Source organism: Neolamprologus brichardi, chromosome 19 (assembly GCF_056152115.1).
Source record: "Neolamprologus brichardi isolate AB-2024 chromosome 19, ASM5615211v1, whole genome shotgun sequence".
NCBI lineage: Eukaryota > Metazoa > Chordata > Actinopteri > Cichliformes > Cichlidae > Neolamprologus > Neolamprologus brichardi.
This window is the reverse complement of record NC_142122.1, coordinates 8,217,881-8,239,250: the sequence shown is the minus strand read 5'-3', so window position 1 is coordinate 8,239,250 and position 21,370 is coordinate 8,217,881. Positions and strand designations below refer to the sequence as shown.

The 21,370-nt window shown below is 41.0% G+C and overlaps 1 protein-coding gene across 7 annotated transcripts in view; it reads right to left on the bottom strand.

Annotated features, from left to right (window-relative positions):
* Nucleotides 1–21,370, bottom strand: part of actn1 (actinin, alpha 1) — a 56,898-nt gene that overhangs the window by 24,344 nt on the left and 11,184 nt on the right. For all 7 annotated transcript variants that reach the window (XM_087833149.1, XM_087833144.1, XM_087833146.1 and 4 more), the window contains exons 2-4: nt 5,108–5,222; nt 4,583–4,702; nt 347–433 (exon numbers count right to left, since the gene is read on the bottom strand). In XM_087833149.1, the coding sequence (XP_087689275.1) occupies nt 347–433; nt 4,583–4,702; nt 5,108–5,222 (322 nt within the window). The remainder of the gene's footprint in view (nt 1–346; nt 434–4,582; nt 4,703–5,107; nt 5,223–21,370) is intronic.

Here is a 21,370-nt window from a genome sequence, read left to right as displayed (position 1 = left end):
GCAAACCAGTAAAGCAAAATTTACTAATAAACACAATGTGGAAATGCCGCACAAAGCAAACTTTGTCTGGCGTTTAAATTGGATTATCCTGTAAGTGCATTATATACGTTAACCACGGACAGGACCGCATCGCAAATGTTTCCACCTTGAAGAAAAAAAAAAAAAAGCTTTTTTAAGCTCAGTGCAAAGGTCTTAACACTGAGACACTGTGTCAATGAAAAGTGTTTTCAATTGCAAATGAAGACAGTGAGCTAGGCTTCTTTTCAATAAACCAAATGAATAAGACACGTGTGGACATGTTCCCACACACACACACACACACACACACACACACACACAATGCTACCTTCCACAGAAATGTCTTGAATGGCAAAGCGGAGGATAATGGTCCAGATCATTCCCAGGGTCATCTTGGCGTTGCCATCTACGATCTCTGCAAGAGGGAAAACCAGTAACATTTCAGGACTGATGCATTCAGCAGGCACTTATAGTATAATATATTTTTCTCACATCTGGCTTGTTTGGTGGTTTTCAAGCAAAGAAAAACTAAATTTTTAGGTTTAAAAGCTGACAATTTTGTCCATGGCTCTAAGGAGAAGGCAAAGCCCTTTGGTTTCATCTATTTAATGGATTGCTATAAACTTTGACACTTTGCCACATCAGGCTTTACAGACTGCACCTATTCTTAGTCCCTTGATGTGGATTAAAAAACACTCAATAAAACTCCTTCAACAGGGGGAAAAATAAAAGAAGAAACTCCCAGGAACGCAGACACATTTAAAAACAAACAAACACCCCCCCCATCATATTGCTCTGTGAGACTTGTACAGTAATATTAGATGTTAAGATTACGTATAACAGCTTTTAAAAGACTATATTGCTATTCTGTGTTGTATAGATACAGGCATTTACTGTAAATGTTGTTGCAACAAAACTTATATGTATTTTGGCTGTTTGGAAAACAAATCCATTAAAATTATCACATTTTAAAGATGCTAAACATACAGCACAACAATTGGATGTCATCCTAAGGCACCAACATCCCAACTTGGAGTAGTTTCTTATACTTAAACTACTGATGAACGCTTGTGAGGCCAGCAGTTTAACAGACTCACATAACCTAACATGCACTTGCACACGAACCAGCTACCAAAACAGAGAGTGGAGACGCTCAGGTTACAGCACACGCGCAGGGAGGCTGATCTCATTTGCTGCTAAGAACTCCACTATATTTTGATCCCTATTTAGTAAAACAGCTGCTTGCTGAGATATCAGTGTTCAAAATCTTTTAATCTCGATGCTTAGATTAGACAACAAGATAACCAAGAGGTCAACTAAACACTCAACTCCACTTTAATGATTTCCCTTATGTGTGCAGCAAAGCCTTTATGAATGAAACATGTGATGATTCAGTGATTTGAGCCCAGACCTGTTAAGCTGTCAATCAGCTGTGCGCCTGCAGCTGAAGGCTGTGAATGAACTGCCTGTGTCCAGCCCTCTCTGTGTTGTCGATAATGAAAATCCCCTTCAACAGGTCACCCTGTTTGCCCGCCTTCAATAATTATTTGTTTCTGCCTCTAATCCAATAAGGCTTGGAGCACGGCCGCTAGACTGTGACAAACTTAGACTGCGAGATGCCAGTCAGATGTCTCTGCGTGTAACGCGGTGCGAAAGATGCCCATGATTGAATTAGGAGGCAGAAAAAAGTCGAGCTCGGTGCTTCAGGCTGACACATGCAGATACATGTTGAGATTAGCTCTAATGAACATGACTGATCCACCAGGGGAAGAACAAAAATCCTTCTAATTCCATTTGAAACTGCATCCCCCCCCCCCCGTCTTTTATCCCTCACCCACAACAAACCCCCTGAGGAGTCGCAAAGACCTGAGCCTTCGACTAGTCACTTCCCACCAACACAGCTAGCAGAGCGGCAGGACCAGGAGGGGATTCCAGGCGGATAATCTGTCTGGAATGTTGGTCTGGCTTAGGAGTTTTTATACTATTACTCTGGGCAGAAAAAAAATCTCTAGTTAATTTCAAGTTATTTCAGTTAATTTACATTTAAAATGCACCTGCTCGCTGGTGTTCTTTGTTTGTAATCAAATATTTTTGACTTTCCTCCTGCTGGTCTCACTGAACACATAACTGATATCTCTTGAGCTCTGGAAAAATGACACAACCAGTTTTTTTATATTTTAAACATTACAGATCAGGTCTGTCAAACTCATCTACCTCACGGGCGCAAGTTTGAGCTCATGTGGGGTGAACCAGAGTAACTAATTATTCCCCCTAATTGCAAAAATCACCTAAAATCTTTACCTTTTTCAATTAATTAATTAATGTCATTATTAACATGTATGTACCACAAGACATATTATTATATTATTCCACCCGTTAAATATTTTTTGTCATCACTCCTTTTTCAGCTCTGTAATAAATCCAAATATATCACCAGAAATAGGTTGCTTTCTATTTAAAATACTTATTCAGTTGCTATATTTTAAAATAAAATAATACTATGAGCCACTTAAAAAGTTGACATTTATACAGCTTGTGAATTAAAAATATGTTAAATCAATTTTTCATTCAATCCATGTTTACGCAGAGGAAGCACAATTGTGACTTTGTCAGATTTTACGTTGCAGCTCAGCTTTTGTCATTTAAACCTTCTCAAGCTGAGGAGTTCTTCCAAGATTTGTGCACGACGCTGACAGAGACCGGCTTATGATGGAAAGACTAGAGGTTCTGAACAGCAGCCGTTAAGACTGTTCAGAGGTTAAACTTATTAAGCGGCATTGGGGAGGGACAGTAATGCCCGTCTTAGCCACCGTCCAAGGGATCATATTCATTAAAGGGACACTTCACAAAAACATTAAAACATATACTACATCTTTAGTCAATACAGTTATAAATTGAAGGAGAATCTATTAACCTTAAATTCTAAGGTTTTAGTTTTTGTTTATTTTCAGTAGAACAGAATCTACTAGAGTGCTTTTTACAGTTAAAATTATTCCTTATTCCTGTATTTACCTTCAATTGTTCCTTGATGAAGAAATTTTCACTTGTCTCACTTTAAGATTAACCTCCCTTTGCACATGCAGGTTTGTGGGACTTCTGTTATCATAGGCAGAGCTGTGTGGCTGAGTTGACTGCATTAGGCCTCAGTCACACAGCTCTGAAGACCAGTCAGCAACCATATGGCAACCAAAAAAAAATCCCACAGATAGGTGAGTGACTGCTGGAGGTTGCTACAGATCACAAAGAGATATAGGGTGCTGTACTTCTCCTTGGGATTTCTTTGTTGCTAGCCGGTTGTCACCAGTAGTTTACCGCAGAAACAGAGAACATACACCTTCAAAGTAAAAGTTTCCCCTCCTGTTGATTGCAACAGTAAGGCAAAACTTTTACTCTGAAGTTGAATTTTCCAATTTCCTTTTCTCTGTCCCATTTTTTCACATTTCCAGGAAAAAAGGAGATTTTTGGGTGAAGCTGATCTTACCTAGCAACCACTTGCCAAAAGATTGGGGGATACACATTTATAGTCACTGACTATATCAGGGGTAGGGGACTCCAGGCCTTAATGGCCGGTGTCCTGCAGGTTTTAGATGTGTCCTTGATCCATCACAGCTGATTTAAATGGATAAATGACCTCCTCAACATGTATTGAAGTTCTCCAGAGGCCTGGTAATGAACTAATCATTTGATTCAGGTGTGTTGACCCAGGGTGAGATCTAAAACCTGATATCTAAAACCAACCCTTGACGTCTGGATTTCCCCCCACCCTTGGACGATATATAGAAATATAGAAATACCTGTTTCCAACTCAAGAACCGAAAACTACATTTGTAAGGAGATTTCATAGGGATTGCAGTATGTGTTCAGAAACATAAATGTTAAACTGTTAACAGCAAAATCAGCACACTATCTTTAGTAATTCTGGGTAGTTTTTAAAGCCATCTTTCAGCGTTTTGAGGAGCTCTGCAAAGTATCTATTTACTTTCACTCTAAACTAAACGGTAAGCCAGAAAATATCTGACAGTATATGATTTTTTCAGATTATCTACAGCCATTGACAGACTTCCTGTTTGTTGCAACACATGTATGCAAACTATGCATGTGGCCAAGACTGGACAGACAGTCAGAGAGAGTGAGAGAGACAGAAAGTGAAAGTCGAGTGTTTACTCTGCTAAAGACTTGTTTACTCTCAGACGGGAAGAGGATGGACATCCCCGAGTTATTTGTGCTGAACAATGAGCAGCCTCAGCCCCAGAGGGGATTGCTGATCCTAAGATCTACTCTCAGAAAATGCACTGCAAAGCACAAGCTCTGCCTGAGCACTCGGCAATAAGGATCTCATTAAACCGCACAGCAGCCTGTGCCACTGCCATGGTAACGGGTGAGAAAGCGAGAGGGAGGGCCGGAGGCCACATTATACATAACTATTTACAACAGAACAGTAGCTTGGCTGATGACCTAATTAAAATCAACAGGCGACAACGTGAAATGCAAATTAACTACAGAGAAGGTCATTCTGGGTTTTGTGGAAACTGTCTGACCTTTGCTTTGATGTGACATCACTCACCTTCAGCTCCAATAGAAACCAGCTTCACTCCTTTGCTGGCGATAAAGTCGAGGGCTTTGTTAACATTGGAAATCTTGTGGACTCTCATTTTGCCTCTCTCTGGTTTGGCCAAGCGTTCGCCTGGACAAGAAACACATTTTCAATTACAAAAAAATATTTTTTGATTAGCGAAAACACATGACATCTTACAAAAACAATGTAATGTTATTTTAATACTTCATTCTGAACTCCACCTTCAAATTGACCTACAGCTCTGGTTTCCATCCGCATAATCAAATATGAAGGCCTTAATTTAAATTCCTCTCATAACCAGACACATTATAGAAGATAAAGCTGTTAAAATTGTGTTTCTTTAGTTCAAACAAACACGTGAGTGTTATCTACACTATGATTTAGCTGTCAGACATACATTTTATACAAGCATACTGTTGGACTAGTCCTGTAAGGGGAATTCTGGTAGCTAAAAATCAACAAGTGCTGTTTTCATTCAGGTAATCTTGTTAAGCAAGGAGCTTTTTTCCTCACCTGAGATGACCTCCAGCAGCAGCATGAGTTTCAGTCCATCCCGGAAGTCCTCTTCGATGTTCTCAATCTGCGTGCCTGCTTTCCTCAGGTGAGAGTTACACCAAGCTGTAAACGTCTATACGATGGGGAAAGAAATCAGATAAAAACACCGTCACATGTGTGTATTTAATGTGCTGCAAAATATACACCAAACATGAGCCAACCAGGTTCTTAAAGGGGGCAAGTTTACTTATCAAGCAACTAGAGTTTCTTTGTTTGCATTGTATTGTATTGCAGGCTTATTCAGTTTTACAATCTGATGATATTGGCACTAGTTCAAAAAAATAAAGCAAGCAACGGTGACAATATCATCAGCAGGAGATTGTTTGGATTAGCAGATTTATTTAATAAGTGTTTTTTTTTCCTTAGGTGGTTATAACATCATTTTCTCAGCCTTCCAGATCACACAGCACTTCTTCCTCCTTTCAGACCTCATCTGCCCTTTCAAAGTACACCCTGTTGTTGTGTCTTGAACTGTAACCTTTTTGCTGTAAGTGTAACGGGCACAGTGGATGGTGAATGCCATAAATCCTGCATTTTTGGCTCATTGCACTTGACATAAATAATGGGACTAAATCTTTCTCTGACATATTAAATAACAGTAATGTGGGTACAGGAGCGCACCAGAATCATCAGCTGTAAAACAAAGAACAGCTCACAGGAATGCCGTTAGCTTTAGGGCATTTGGTAAAAAATAAGAGGATCAACATGGTTCATCTTTTGGGAACTACGAATGTTTGTACAAAATTTGTGCATTTTCTGAGAATTTGAAGTAGATGCTGACATTTTTCAGTCTAGCCCAACATTGCTATCCACAGGGAAAAGCTGCCAGGAAATCATGTCTGGTTAGGATATCTGTGAACAAAATACTGAAACACTGCCAGCTCCGTTTACAGTTTATGAGGGATGAGGGAGTTCTCCTACAAGGACTAATAAACCACAACATCGGGACCTTTAAAAGTTACATATCAATAGAAATCTGTTGATGGGCAGATGCAATCCCTGCTCCCACACTTTCACCTTTTCCTGTGGTGCCGACAAACTTGACTTCTGGATTTTCTTCACTCAACTTCCACACACTGGACCATTGTATACATACAGTAGGTGTAGCAAGCCTTGGATTGTCTGGCATTGCTGGCATGCAAACATGCTAATGGAAACCATCTGGAGCAGGACCTCAACCGCCCAACAGGAGCTGGCATGAGGACTGGGCCCGTTATGCACCCTGCTGCAAAACGCCTTTTTATGAGTTCCCGGGTTAATTGCATCCACTGTGTGCAGATCAGACACTGTGTTTCCTCCAGAGAGCTGAAGGAGGACCTGCAGGAGCAGAGCCAGGCGTTTATGAAAGCCAACACTGTCTTTCACTGGCTTGCTTTCTACTGCTGTGGAACAAAAGCCACTTAAAAGTCATTGGCGATCTGGTTCGGAGCACTTGTGGAACTTCCGCGATGAGATCACGCTTAAAAATGGAGTCGCGTGAGGTTTACACGGCTATCAATAAACTACAGTGTGGAAGAGCTGGGTTTAAGATGTGTGTGAGGTTGATGGCGTGTGGTGGAGTAAGAAAAAAAAAACTGGAGGAAACTCTGTAGATACTGTAGAAGATGTGAAGGGAAACAGACAGATTATATGGTGTTTCATCCCTAAGGGCAGGACTGACGGAAAAAGACCAGCACTGAAGATTTATGTGCAAACAGCAGGCACACGCCCTGAACCCAGAAGATACTACTTTCCAGCAATACTACTCATGATTTAAGTCAAGCTCCAACAGGCACTAAGATATTTGAAATAATTCTAATCAATAGTCCCTTTAGGGGCTTTCCAAATGTTTTAAACAGTCGAGGCAGAGCTGTGGTGTCAGCAGCTTGTGTGAATACTGTGCAATTTAATCAAAGTATTAAGATAAGAGTGTTTGCTGGCTCTGCAGGTTCAGATTCTTACAATGTTCTGTCTCTTTTTTGTCTAAGATGTCATTCTTGACAAGTGCCAGCTCTTTTGTTCCCTCCTCTTTGTGAAACACCTTCAAAATAACAGAAAGACAATCTAAATTATATCAGGAAATTTTGCTAACCACCTGCAAACAGCTTCATGTTCAAGGAGAGCAAAAAAGACAGGAAATGGTGTGAAACGTACAAAGTGGAGTGTTTTGTATGCTCTGAGCAGAATAAAATGAGTTTTTACCTAAAACTCGTGATTAGTGCAGGTTTATGAAGACCAGAGTGTTGAAAACACTCAGAGTGAAGCTGCAAAGAGCACAGTTGTGAAAACGACTAAAAGTTCCCAGAAGGAATGTTAGCTTGTTAAATGTCTTGGAAGGAGGGCAAGTTTGGCTGCTTCGGGTTGGACGACAGGCCTCCTCCTGACAGGAATTAGCCGGCCCTCCTGCAGTTTCTCTAAGTCTCTGGGTCACTGTGGAGTTTGGCAACAGCACACAGTCCAGGCTGGCAGCCACCTGCACCATCACATGACCCCCCTCTGGCTGCGCTGTGGACTACACTCCCAGACACCTTCAGGTGTTCTGAGGCTCTTGGCAGGGCAGGGCTCAGAGTTGCTGCTCCACTGATCACAGAGAGACAGATTACTGCACGAGCAGGCAGCCAAGCATGGCTTTGAACTGAAAAGCTATAGTCAGTCTAATCTTAGAAAAAAGAAAATTAATAAAAGAAATGTGCACATTTTGTTGACCCAAGATCCACTTGAGGTCACCGCATTTGTGGGACTTGCCAGCGACATTACCCAGCACAGTTCAGTCCTCAACCTAAAAGTCTTTCTATTGTAATGTTAAAAATGAAGATATACTATCTGATCCGTTTCAAATTCTCCATCAATAAATTGTTAGGATGATAATTTATTTTCCTGGAATAACACACTTTATCCTGGAAGACCAGATTTAAGATCCACTTTGAAGGATTCTTGGTTATAGTTGCTTGTCAAGCACCGACTGCTACAGAGTGGAAAGGTGGCGTTTTCCCCATTGCTCCTCCTTGGGATTGAAAGTGACACCACAACTGTGCAATGAGTTTCCATATGACTCAAGCTCGTCTTTGCAGAAGATTGCCAAACCAACTTAATTAATAGCCGTGGTGGACTCCCAAAAGAGCTAAGAGAGAAAAACCTCCTCTGAGAGTTACCTAAGAGTGAGGCTGAAGGGCTTTCCCTGTGCTTAGCACATATATATTTATAGCCTGAGGAGGATGCAGGTTGAGTAGCATCGTCAAAAAAACCTTACACAGTATCATCAGGCACAATATGATGTGACATCAATATAATACACTTAAAACTTCAAGACTTACTTTTATTTAAAAAAAAAACAATATTAAAGAAAGCCCATGTTTGCCCATCATCTCAACTGTGTAGCTCACTGAGACTCTGTGTCTCTACTACCGTCAACTTCTCTGTCTGATTGTTGAAAAGCAGAGACTGATTTAAAAAAAATGTGTCATTGTTTTTGGATCTGCAACAAAAGGACAGAGTTGCCCACATCAATACAGCAAACTGACCAAAAACTCATGCAGCTGTGAAGCACCTAAAGAGATTAAAAACTGCTCATTATATGAATCTACGGTGTGGCGCGTCTCATACTACTCCTCTGCACTCCATTGCAACTGTTTGGTCCTTGTACAGTTTGTGTCAGTACAGTATGTGCTGTGAATCTCTGTAAGCTGTTGACATGTCTGCTCCAGAGTCCTGCCAGTGCAAAATCGCTCTCATTACTGCCGTTTAACGCAGTCTGTTTCAGCTTCAGCATCATAACGTGTAACCGAGCAAAGTGAAAGCATGACTGAAGGGCTGAATGTGTCTGTGGGAGGAACTGGAGGGTCATAAAAACTGGAGGCCTCCCCCATTCTCTGCTCTCTCGCTCCTTCTCTGTCTGGTCTCAGCCTCCCAGAACTGAGGCAGGCTGTAAAAACAACAGGGGTCAAGAGTGGGAGAAATCTGCTCCACATCAACTTCGGGGAAGTCTGCCAGTGAGCATCATTGCATGCAATGTTTATCCCATGGCAACCACCAAATCCACAGTTCAGGACCCTTGAATACCACAGGATACTCAACCTGGATAACCTGTACTCAGTGGTTATAAACACTCTATAATAATTTATGTCACTGGGTATTTTGTTAACCACCAGCACCAATGAAAGAAATCTGACTCAGGTTTTAGTAAAAATACAGCTAGAGATCAGTGAGCAACCATCTAACAACCACTGGTTGCAAGGGAAAAATCTGTATGCAGTAGCTGTGATTACTATTCATGCAGCCCTAAAGGCCGGTCGGTAACCTCGTGGTAACTCCTGGCCACTAGGGAAAGGTGGTTGCTAGTAGTTACTACTATGAAATTGATTGTAAAGAGTGCTATACTCAAAACTTTCTTGTGATGGCTTGCAGGTTGCATGTAGTTTGCATGGCAGATGCCGGTTTAGCAGATGCTTACGAAGCAGAAACGGAGAAAATTCACCTTTAAATTAAATGTTGTCCTACTGCTGCAACCAACACATTTCAAAAGGTGCAACTTTTACTTTGAAGACAGACATTCTTAATATCTGGTTTGAGTTGTTCTTCCTTAAGCTCAATTCTTTTCCCTTGTGACCATTTGCCAGATGGTTGCTAACCAGTCTCTAGACCTGTTACATAGAAGTTCACAGACATGTACTGCATGAAATTTTTATTTGTGATATGTCAAAGCCAACTGCTTACGCACAGATACTCTTGCTAAAGTTATTCTGTTAATATGCTGGTAAAACTTATTTTGTTACCGTTTGCATTTGCTTGCTGGCTGTTATGCATAAAGAGGATATGAAACAGCTCACTGCAACCAAAATAAAATGGACTATTAAAGTCAATAAACATGCATATTTCTGTGGGTTTGGACATTTCTGGGAACATCTGAGGCAATGTTAATACATACAGACGAATAAATAAAAGAATAAAACTGACCAAGTTTAACTGCAGGGAGTGGGGCAAAAAGAAAAATGTATTATATAAATAAATAAGCAAATAAATAAAAGAATTCTGTAAACTTAATAGCTTTTTCTTTGGTTTCAACCATACTGCCATTCTTTAAAGTGATTTTTACAAAGCTGTTTTTTGTAGCTGTAAGGATTTAATAGGTTCACTTATATGTAGACCTCAACCTGTCAAACTACCAGGAATAAATCACAATACTGATCATATATTGGAAAATGGGAGAAAAATCCCTAACAGACTTACAAGAAAGAAAATCTACCAATATAATTTGATTTGATATGGGAATTTAAAATATCTAATGAAGGTCAGCTCGACTGAAGCTTGATTATAGATGACACAGATTAACTTGATTTTAGCAGACTCATCCTGACATATGACATTACTCAATTAAAAGGAGACTGTGAGTAAGCCACTGTTGTTTTTATTTTAAAAAGCACTAAAGAATGAATCAGGTTTTGAAGCAGTGACTATGATTAATAGTATTAACACTTACAAAGAGCTTTACCCACTACTGAATTAAATAACTACAATCATTTCTCACGGTATAAAACTCTCACATATTTCCCTCTTCTTTAAAAACCCACCACCTCCCCTCACTCCTCTTCCTCTACTCCCATCCTCCCCCTTTTTGCCCACTCTCTCCTCTCTCCCACTTCATTAATCACCCTCACTTAGAAAAAAGATTTCCTGCCTCTCTGCCAGTTCCATATTAGTACAATCCTTTTAGTGAAACAAGCCAGCTCATGAGTGCGAGCCTCTGCCATATCCAAACACACAGGCAGGGTGAGTTTAGGCGAAAGAGGAAAGGCAGACTGTGCTGGCAGAGCCTTTGACACAGGAAGGCGGTTTTCAACACTGCGACCGGTTTCTCAAGCCTCAGCCTCCAGCTCAGGGCCTCTCGTGTCCCCACGAAACCCCAGAAACAGGCAGATAAACTGCAATGAAAAAATAGAGTCTAGGAAAATATCTTTCCAGCATCTCCTCCAAAATGTTTAACAAAGATGGTTAAAAAAGAAGTAGTTTTTCTGTTTTATAATCAAATCCACAACATGAGAAATTGTACTGCAGCTCCTGCAGTAATGAGAATAAATACTGTCTGGATGAGCTGACGTGGAAATGGGCCTCTGTAGTTCCTCGGCAGGTAAAAACGGTCATCTCTATCCTAAGTATTTCTCCTACCTTCACTTCACACTGGCTCGTGGGGCAGGAAAGTGCTGATGGAGAGAGTTTTTTGTTCCAGGAAAACTGAGCTGCTAACAGTCATACAGCACTTTCCTCCTCCTCAGACCCCCAGATGATTTCCTGATGTGTGATGGATTAGGACATTGCATTTAACCAGACATGCTCACAGAGAGCACATTCTGATTTAAAAGGGCTTAAAAGGGCACCCTGGAGGAACAGCTGTGCAGGAGAGGAGTGCCTTGCTCAAGAATACGTGAGCGGTAAATGATAAAAGGCTGAGTTGTTCCTCATTTTCCTATTCATGGGGAACAGGAAAAAAGCTTAATTGTAGCTGTGTTTGTAATTTTAGTTCCAATAAATTACAGAAATGTGTAGATTCAGACATGCAAAGCAAATCAGTACAAATAATTCACGCTGAATTAAAATTTGGTGAACTCTGACAATGCCGTTGAGGAAACTGAGGTCCAAAGAGACAAAAACACAGGGCCTTGTGGTATAAACTGAGCCCAAAGCCTCTATGTGGCCAAAAAGCCACAAAACGCGAATGAAAACCAAGCTAAAGTTAAACCACAGCTGATGCTTCCCTGTGCATTTCTGACAATGCCATAATCTGATGTTGGCTTCATTTATTTGTTACATCCTTCCATCCAAAACCCAGAACTGAGAATAAAGGTCTGGCAGAGCAGATCGAATGAGATTCAGGTTACTACCGTCTTCAGTTTGGAGGCACAGCGGGAAAAAGAGCCTTGCAGGACGAGCCAAACTGCTGTCTGGATGCTCTGCTGTCTGGATGCTCTGCAGACTGCTGCGCTGTGGCTCCATGCATCTGGCATGCAAGAAGGCTTAAAACCCATCTCAGAAGTTGAGGGGGAGACAAAAAAGAAACTGATGGTACAGAGAGGAATAACTATGTTATATGTTCACAGACAGAGACGATGAAGAAGAGCCAGCAAGAGTTACTATCTCTAAGCCTTTCAAACCATGCCCAGCTGGTGGGGGGGTACCCCAGGTAGACCCATAACTCACTGAAGAGATTTTAGATCTTGCCTGGCCTAGGCGTGTCTCAGGACTCCCCAGAAGGATCTGGAAAATGTTGCTGGGGCTTAGACAACTGCCATTGCAGTCCTACTTCGGAAAAGCAGATGAAAACTGTTGGATGGTTGGAGATTGTAGGCATTCACCAACTAGCCAAGTTGCAGTTGTATGAGGTTTACATGGATGTAGGGCTGTGCGATATGACCAAAATCTCATATCCCGATATAAGACATCTATCGGCCCGATATAAATCACAAAAATATAACATTTTCTGTAAATTCTGTGAATCTCGGGCAGCTGGACTTGTGTGAAGTGTTTCCAGCTGGGCGTCGTGTACCTGAAGTCGAGTGTTTTAACCGATGCATGAAACTACACATTTTTAGACACTAGTTGTAACGGCCGCCGTTTTCTTTGTATTTATTACACAGTGTGCTGCGGGGAAAAGCCTGTTCTAACGTTTGAGTCTAAAGTTTATTTTTTAGCACCTGACGGCTCCTTTTTGCTTCTCATCCGTAAATACTCTGCATCTTTCACGTGATTCAGTTTATTTTGAAAAGTCTCAATAGGATCTTGAGCTTTATTGTGAAAGGTTTATGTGGAAAATAAACAAGCGGACACGCGATGGTTTTACCATCGTTGTTGCTAACGACAACCCATAAAAAGAGGCGCTTGTCCGTCCGTAGTGTGGTTATATTAAATATAAGAGAAAGAGAGAAAGAAGAAATTAATATAGCCACTACAGTGACCATCAAAACGATGAAAAAATATTGCCGTAAACAGTTTATTTTGCGACACCACGAAACAAACGATAGCATAAAATGAAACGATAAATATTTTTATATCATCATCCGATATATATCGTTATATCTAACAGCCCCACATGGATGTATATTTTCTAAATTCAGAGTAATAATTTAAAAAGGAATTCAATAGGTGAGCACCAAATATGAAACAAAGCCGCAACCCTCCCCACTTCAGTTCCTGAGTTATAGCATTGTGCAATGACTAAAAACAGTGTGATATCACAGTCAAGTTGACTTTTGGGATATAAAATGCTTCATCATTTCATTAATCATTTTACCAACTAAAAAAGCTATTTATAAAATTCTAGCAGTCTTTTAGAATGATTCACTGGATTTGCAATCTGGCTTGACATTGCTGACCTTTTAGGGAACACAGAGTAAACTGAGGAAACCACGCACTAAAATTAAAGTCTCACCAAAGCATGCATTTTAAAGAATGAAGCAAGGGTTTCAGTCATTTGTCAGGAAGTAGCTGATTGACTGAACTCACTGTGTAAGCCAAACCGAGCTACTACGACATCTTTCATAGCAGAAATGAGTTCAGTGTTGTCACTTTCTGGGCTCATCTCCTGGATCTGGGAACATGTTTTTGTTTTTAAAAGTCTGACCCAGAGTCTAGTCTTACTGTCTGTCAACGTCTGATCACTGAGCTGTTATCTCTTCTGCCCTAATGCAGTTTGTTGTACTACAATCCACCAAAAGCAATGAATACGGTGACCAGAACTCCCAACAGTAACATGAAGCTGTTACTATCTATTTATGTCACACGTGTACTTAGGAACATTGATGCTACCAGTCAGTCAGACAGGTAAACAAACACAACCAAACAGAGGCTCCTAACATCCCCGCACTGGTGTGTAATAAGAGCCGCTGCTCCATCCATCCTGCTCAGAGTGAGTCATGCACAGGAACAATATGACCTTTCTGACTCCTGAACCTGGAGGAGAGATGAAGGGGAGGCATCTGCTTTGCTCTCTCTCTCTCTCTCTGTTAGTAGTCACAGTGCTCTCTCTCCCTAACAGAGGAAGGGCAGGAGTGCCAACTAGCAAAGGGAGTGTTCTGAGAGGGTCAAAGGTCATCATTCATCCCCTTCTGTCTCCTTCCTTCAAAGCGCACTAGAGGATGCAGCCTGACTACCCACACTGACTTTATCCTCACTTCTCTGGCAGTGAAAACTGTGAACCAGGCCAAGGCTGAGGCTGCAGGGCACATGTGAGTCGCTGGTCCAGTTGGCTGAACCAAAACTTACCAGTATAATCTAGCGGAGTGGGAGGAAATATCAATACAGCATGCTATCGCAATAATTTGCATGGCAATATTGTATTGACACAGGACTACAAATATGGATATTTTATTGAAAAAAATAATAATAATCTGGGAATGCTGTGAAGAAGAGGGCTCAGCTCTTGCACTACCATCCTAAGATAACATTAGCCGAGCAAACTTACATTTTAATTGGCTCAAACAGAAAAAACATCTAATGCTGGACATGACAAACCTACCTCCTTGTTCACAGCAAGCTAATGGCTCAGTCACACACACAAAAAATAGTAGAGCAACCTCCTTACATCTATAATTGGATTCGGGAGACAGACACTATCTCTACTTTTAAGATTAGGCTTAAAACTTTCCTTTTTTCTAAAGCATATAGTTAGGGCTGGACCAGGTGACCCTGAATCCTCCCTTAGTTATGCTGCAATAGATGTAGGCTGCCGGGGGATTCCCATGATGCATTGAGTTTTTCCTTTCCAGTCACCTTTCTCACTCACTATGTGTTAATAGACCTCTCTGTATTGAATCATATCTGTTATTAATCTCTGTCTCTCTTCCACAGCATGTCTTTATCCTGTCTTCCTTCTCTCACCCCAACCGGTCGCAGCAGATGGCCGCCCCTCCCTGAGCCTGGTTCTGCCGGAGGTTTCTTCCTGTTAAAAGGGAGTTTTTCCTTCCCACTGTCGCCAAAGTGCTTGCTCATAGGGGGTCATATGATTGTTGGGCTTTTCTCTGTATCTATGAAGCGCCTTGAGGCGACTTTTGTTGTGATTTGGCGCTATATAAATAAAATTGAATTGAATTGAATTGAATTATAAACAAATAAATAAATAAAGATAGTGGCTTTCTGGTGATTTTACCTTTTTTTTTGCACACTCAAGACCACGTTTCATCATAAGGCAAATGCACAGGTTGATAGGATGCAACCTTTCTGCAAACAGTTACAGTCTGACTTGGGCAGCCTGCAACCATTCTTAGAGAGATTGCTGAAGGTCTGCAAAAGGTCTTGCTGTCTAATTTATAGATGCAGACAGCATGTTGCAATCAGTCTGAATGACTGCCAGCTAGTTGTATTCTGTTTATTTTTCTATAGAACAGGAAGGTTGCAGAGAACAATTTTAACAGTTAAATCTGAATTTGTGTCTATGTAGACTGCAACAGATACGTGATTCTTGATGGTTTATGAGTTAATTGCTGTATCATTAGAAATCGATTGCATGTAATTGCCAACTTCGCCCCAATTAATCACAGACTGATAGCAGACTTCCATTTTATGGCAGATTTTACGGTTGATGTGCTTAATAATCTCATTTGACAGTAAAAAAAGAAAAATAACTGAAGTGAGATAACTTTATCTTATCGTATATCGACAAAGATTAACTTTGAGGACATAATCTCAATCTCGATTTACATCTCAACATGTTAGTGCAACACTCAGCATCCCACAAAATGCTAAAAATCACAATAATGTCATATAGTGATTGTAATATCGTGATAGTATCATCTCTGGTATAATCCCAGCACTGTTGTTTCCCTAGTATGTCCCCCTAAGAGCTGCATGACTAAACCACTCACTCTCACTTTCTTGTTCTTTCAGTTACTTCCTGTATTACAGCTCGCTACCGTTTCTGGATCACAAACACAACAAAGCCAGACTGAAAATTAAACGAATATCACAAAACTTCTGGACAAATATTCAAATAAAACTGAAACTCCCTCACCTTCAATTAACTGCCCAGTTGTTATGCCTATAAAATGTTGATTGACAGCTGAAAAGAGCGGTTATTGTTTATGGACAGTGTCCTAAAATCTCCAACTAAAAAATGGAAAATATTCCCGTGACAAAAATATAAAACAGAGGAAAGGAAAAGCATCATAATAAAGTTTTGCTTGAAAATCATCTCAGAATTGTTGCCAGCATTTCTGTACTCAATCTGCTAAGCTTTGCAGTCCAGTTAGGCGGTACTCAAATATGTGCACGAGATACCACGAAATATGTGCACGATGTGTGCATAAAACTACAGACTAAAGATCTAAAAAATGTCAAATATAATGCATGACACCGAAGTATCTGCAAAAACAGGTACTGTAGATTAATACAGCTCATTCAGTCCAGCCGTGCGATGGCGTGTGAAAGTCTAGTCTCTGAGGTGCAGCATCCATCCAACCAGGCACTCAAACAGGCTGTTACTACAAACTGCCAACTCAGCAAAGACATCCCATTACATTTAACTATTGCCTTGGCTGCTGCTTCAGCATGCACACATGCAAGGAGGCAAGTGTGCCTCAGAAAGAGAGTGCAAAAAAAAAAAAAAAAAACCAGCATGCGACACAGGAGCACATATAGCCAGCGTGCAGCTGGTGCAGAGAGATACTGTATGCTGTGCAGGCAGAGGCACTTTGCACACATGCATGTACACGCTCCTCACTGTTCCCGCGCGTGCTGACCGAGCTGTGGACGAGCCAGAAAGCGCAGACCGACAAAGAATAGCAGCCATTGTGACCGGTCGACTGATATTTACTCTCTCGTGGCCCAGAGCTGCCCTGCTGCATATTCATGCGTGTGTGTGTCACAATAGAAAGTCAAAGCGTGGCGATAGCTCTTTCCTCCGGCGTGTTCATTTAACAAAGACCGGCTCGTCTGTGAAAATGTTGCAGAGTGCCCGACACTGGGTGGTTGCTATGACAACCACAAAAGCCTGGAGACCCGCAAACAAACAGCTCGGCTGCTCAGAGGCTCTTAAAAAACAGAGTCCACACACACACTCTCCCCACGCAACACAAGTTTATGACCACAAAAGCATCTGCGCTCAGTGCGTGGCTTCCTCCCTGGATCTCAGCAACTTTTCAGAGATGATCTGTTGGACTCCTGAAGTTCATGTAATCTCGCTCAGGTCATAATAACACAGATGCTGCATCAATTTCCCATCAGATTTAGATTTCTAAAGGAAGCAACAGTGATGTTATTTAATAAAAATATGTTTTAGATGTAGACAGTTTATGCAACAGATACACTTACCTTGTAGATTCAAAGATTTTCACCAGAACATTTAATCAGTCAAAAGTATATCCTCACAAAATGAATTAAAAGGAACATCCATCCATTTTCTTCTGCCTATCCGGTTCAGGGTCATGGTTGAGCTGAAAACTATCTCAGCTTTCACAGCGCAAAAGGCGAGGTACACCATGGTGACATCGCCAATTTATCAAGAGACACAAACCACCATGCACGCTCACATTCACACCTACAGCCAGTTTAGAATGACCAACTAACCAAACCCCATGCATGTCGTTGAACGGTGGGGGATAACCAGAGTACCTGGTTAGAGCAACACACAGAAAGGCCTCAGCCAGCTGGTTAGGTTCGAACTCAGGACTTTGTTAATGTGAGGTGACGGTGCCAACCATTCCACCACCATGCCTCCAAAATTAAAGGAACATGTTTTTCCATTAAGGCATCTCGATTGTTTTTTGGTGGGAGTTACCCAGTATTTGAGATATCGGCTAATTTTACATATAAAATGAAACTCAGTGGCGCTCCCTCTGTAGTGTCCAAAGCACCAAAAACTTACCAGCAAGGTCACATTCCAGAAATCTACGAAAGCTTTTTAGCCACTGAAATGTTTTTCCCCCTTTCTAAGCCACATTTTTGACTTACTAACTCAACCATCTGAGATAATAACCTGAAATTTTGACTTACAAATGACAGGGGAAAAAAAAGATTTTCTTTCAGCTTCCATAGAAATCAGCTCAGTTCTTTCCCAAACTCTCATTTCTACCAAATTACACCAGGATTTGTCATGATGCTCGAACTTCAAACTCCATACGACACCCAGGAATAGACACTGCTTTCAATACTGTGGGCAGAAACGGAGGAAATTAAGGCAGATTTTGGTTAGCAATGATTGGAACTACAGTGGCTCTTGCAGCAGCAGTTCTGTTTATTTCCTGTGCTTCTGGCACCATATTGTCATTGCTGATGAAATATTTGTTAAGGTAGGTTGACACTGTTTCTGTGTAGTTGTTGGCAAACTTTTCTCTGCTTCAAACTGGGACTTTAAGAGAAAAATAACACTTCTTAGACACAAATAATTGTGTTATCCTATTAAATTTAGCACCATCTTGTAACATCCCAGACACAAAGGACTGACAACACTTGTTGTTGAAACGAGAGCTTTAGCGAGGTCTCAGAATTCTCCATAAAAAGCGTGAGGTCAACTTTAAGATACTTCACAGAGTTTTTGGTGCTCATGTTCATGTTTGTGCTGCCAGTCTGCAACAATGCTGTCAATCCTGCTGCAACTCCAATTTTAATCTTTACTATCAATTAGTGCCCAAGTATCAATTTCTCTGACAACCCTACTCGCTACCTATAGCACTGAAAGAAGTCCCACAGCACTTTCAAAATTTTGGCATGGAACGTTACCATAAGTAGAGGCTCTGGCGACATCCCTAATTACAACTGTCAACCACATCACTGCACAGAAGGAAGCATCTATCCGTGACGGCGTGTTAGGAGGTAAATCAAGTGGCATTCAACCTCAGTTAAGCTAATGTTTAGCCAGATGTATTATGACAGAAAGAAAATGGTTCCTAAATAATCCAACAGTTTCTCTCGGTGCCTTCTCCTCACTAAAGACAATCAGGCCTTTGATGTCGTTGCCTCTGGGCGGCCTTCCCTCATAAAAAACTGTTCAACAATTGTTGAAATCAGCTGTGCCTAGTCTCAGCTGCTTTAAGTCACCTCTGAGGTCCCTCACGGTTTGGTCACTGTAAATATGATCTATTCCTCTTTTATTTACCACAGTTGGAATTTAACGTTTTTATTCTGACATTCTGACTAATTTTCAAGTTATTATCTTTACTATATTGTCTGTGTATGCATGTTCGGTGTTGTGGGTTCTTGGAGACCTGGATTGCGAATGAAGGTATCTGTTCAATTCAATTTTATTTATATAGCACCAAATCACAACAGTCAATCGTATGGGCTCAGACGCTTTATATTATATTTAGGTAGACCCTACAATACATACAGAGAAAAACCCAACAATCATATGTCGACAGTGGGGAGGAAAAACTCCCTTTTAGCAGGAAGAAACCTCCAGCAGAACCAGGCTCAGGGAGGGGAGGCCATCTGCTGCGACTGGTTGGGGTGAGAGAACGAAGACATGCTGTGGAGGAGAGCCTGTTAAGCACTTCGGGTTGGCTAAAATACGCTATATAAAACTGACTTGACTTGAAGCTGTACTTAGCAATATTTGTTCGAAATTTCCGCACTTTGAGCGCCACTTCCCCTGAAAGATGCATCACCATCTAACCCTTTTGCAGCTTTTGAATGCACTAGAAATAACTAAAAACATCTTACAATATGTAGTTTTATTTCTTCTTCCTCAAATGTACAAACTTTGAAGACATCCATAAAACAGCAAAATAGCTTCTATCTACTTCCTGAATTTTACATATTTGATGAGACTACGAACAAGCAGGTTTATATCCAGACAAATGTCTGAGTATGACGCAAGCTGATAAGAAGATGCAGCACTTCTGATGATCTCACAGCACACAAATTGGATGCAAATCTATGTGCAGATGCTATTCAAATAGACTCTGGGCATCAAAGAGGCCCTGCTGAGCAGCGAGTCATTGAAAAGCCCAGCGTGAACATGTATCTCCAGCTTCGCTGGCTCAAAGCAGGAGTCTCCCACCGCACAAAGGCCACTCTGTGACGGATCCCATTTCACTGCAGCGTATGTGTCCAAAATGAAAGTACAGCTTATGTTCCTGGTACTTAAACAAACATTAAGGTCTGTGTTTTTGCAGGAGGCTGAGTTTACAGCATGTGGATACACTTGTAGTTTGAATGTTTCTTTTATATGCTTGCGTCAATTAAATTTGTTGTTTGTTTGCAGTGTTAGTATCAATACAATTTTGTTTTAAAAAAAAATACAAATTTACGAAGATGCTGGCACTGTAACGAGAACTTATTATCACAGCTTCGAGTCCTGAGTCATGCCTGAGCTGTCTCTGACAACAGTTGGACAGCAATGTAAACAGATACGATGAAGCACAGTGGCCGGGTTCAGAGTAATCGTGAGTCAGCTCGAGCTCGGTTTGCCAGCAGCCGTCGTGTGATGGTAGGTAGCCAGTCGTGGTGCTGCTTTGTGCCGAAGCAGCGTTTTTCACTGCTGACCATCACCTGACTCAGAGAAATGCTGAGCTGGGGAGGAGTTACACTGCACTCAAACAAAAGACACTTTCAACTCATCCACCCATCAGCTAACTGCACATGTCCTGTTAAGGCCAAAGCACTTCTGCAGTAATTTTCTGTGCACCAAACTAGAAGCTTCCAGGAAAACAGACATTTCTCTCCAAGTTCGCAAACAAAATATGCTTTCCCGATTTATAATTACTTGAATTAACATATTTAATTCTGCAGGTAGCCAGAGCAATGAGTCAGTGTGTCTTTCACATGTCCAAAAAAACCTATCTGTAGTTTTTCTCTTCCTCTTTCTACCTTTGTAATTGTTTCACTGTGGCAGACAGCACAATTCACACAGGAATATATTTGTTTTTGGTGTTTGTTGATGATCCGTTTCCAAAGTAGTCCTCAAAAATGCAGATTTGTTCAGTGTTTTAATGTTAATGGGAGAGTCTCAAGGGACGGCTATGTGACGTGGGCCATATGAGAGTGTTTTAAGCCTTTAATAGGTTCTTTGCTTGTTTTTCTGTGGCTAAAAATGTTATCTGTGAAGCTCCCCACATCAAAAAGGGAAAATGCTGAGACCTGTTCATCCAATTTCTTATATTAATGTAGCATTAAATACAGCATTACACGGAAGGAAAAAGAAAGAAAGCCACTAAAGCTGCTGACTTGCATGCACACATCAATTTATTGTGTATAATTCGGTTGAGTTTCAGCACTGAGCCATAAAAGTGCAGTCTAGTGCTGTTGATAGCCAGACATACA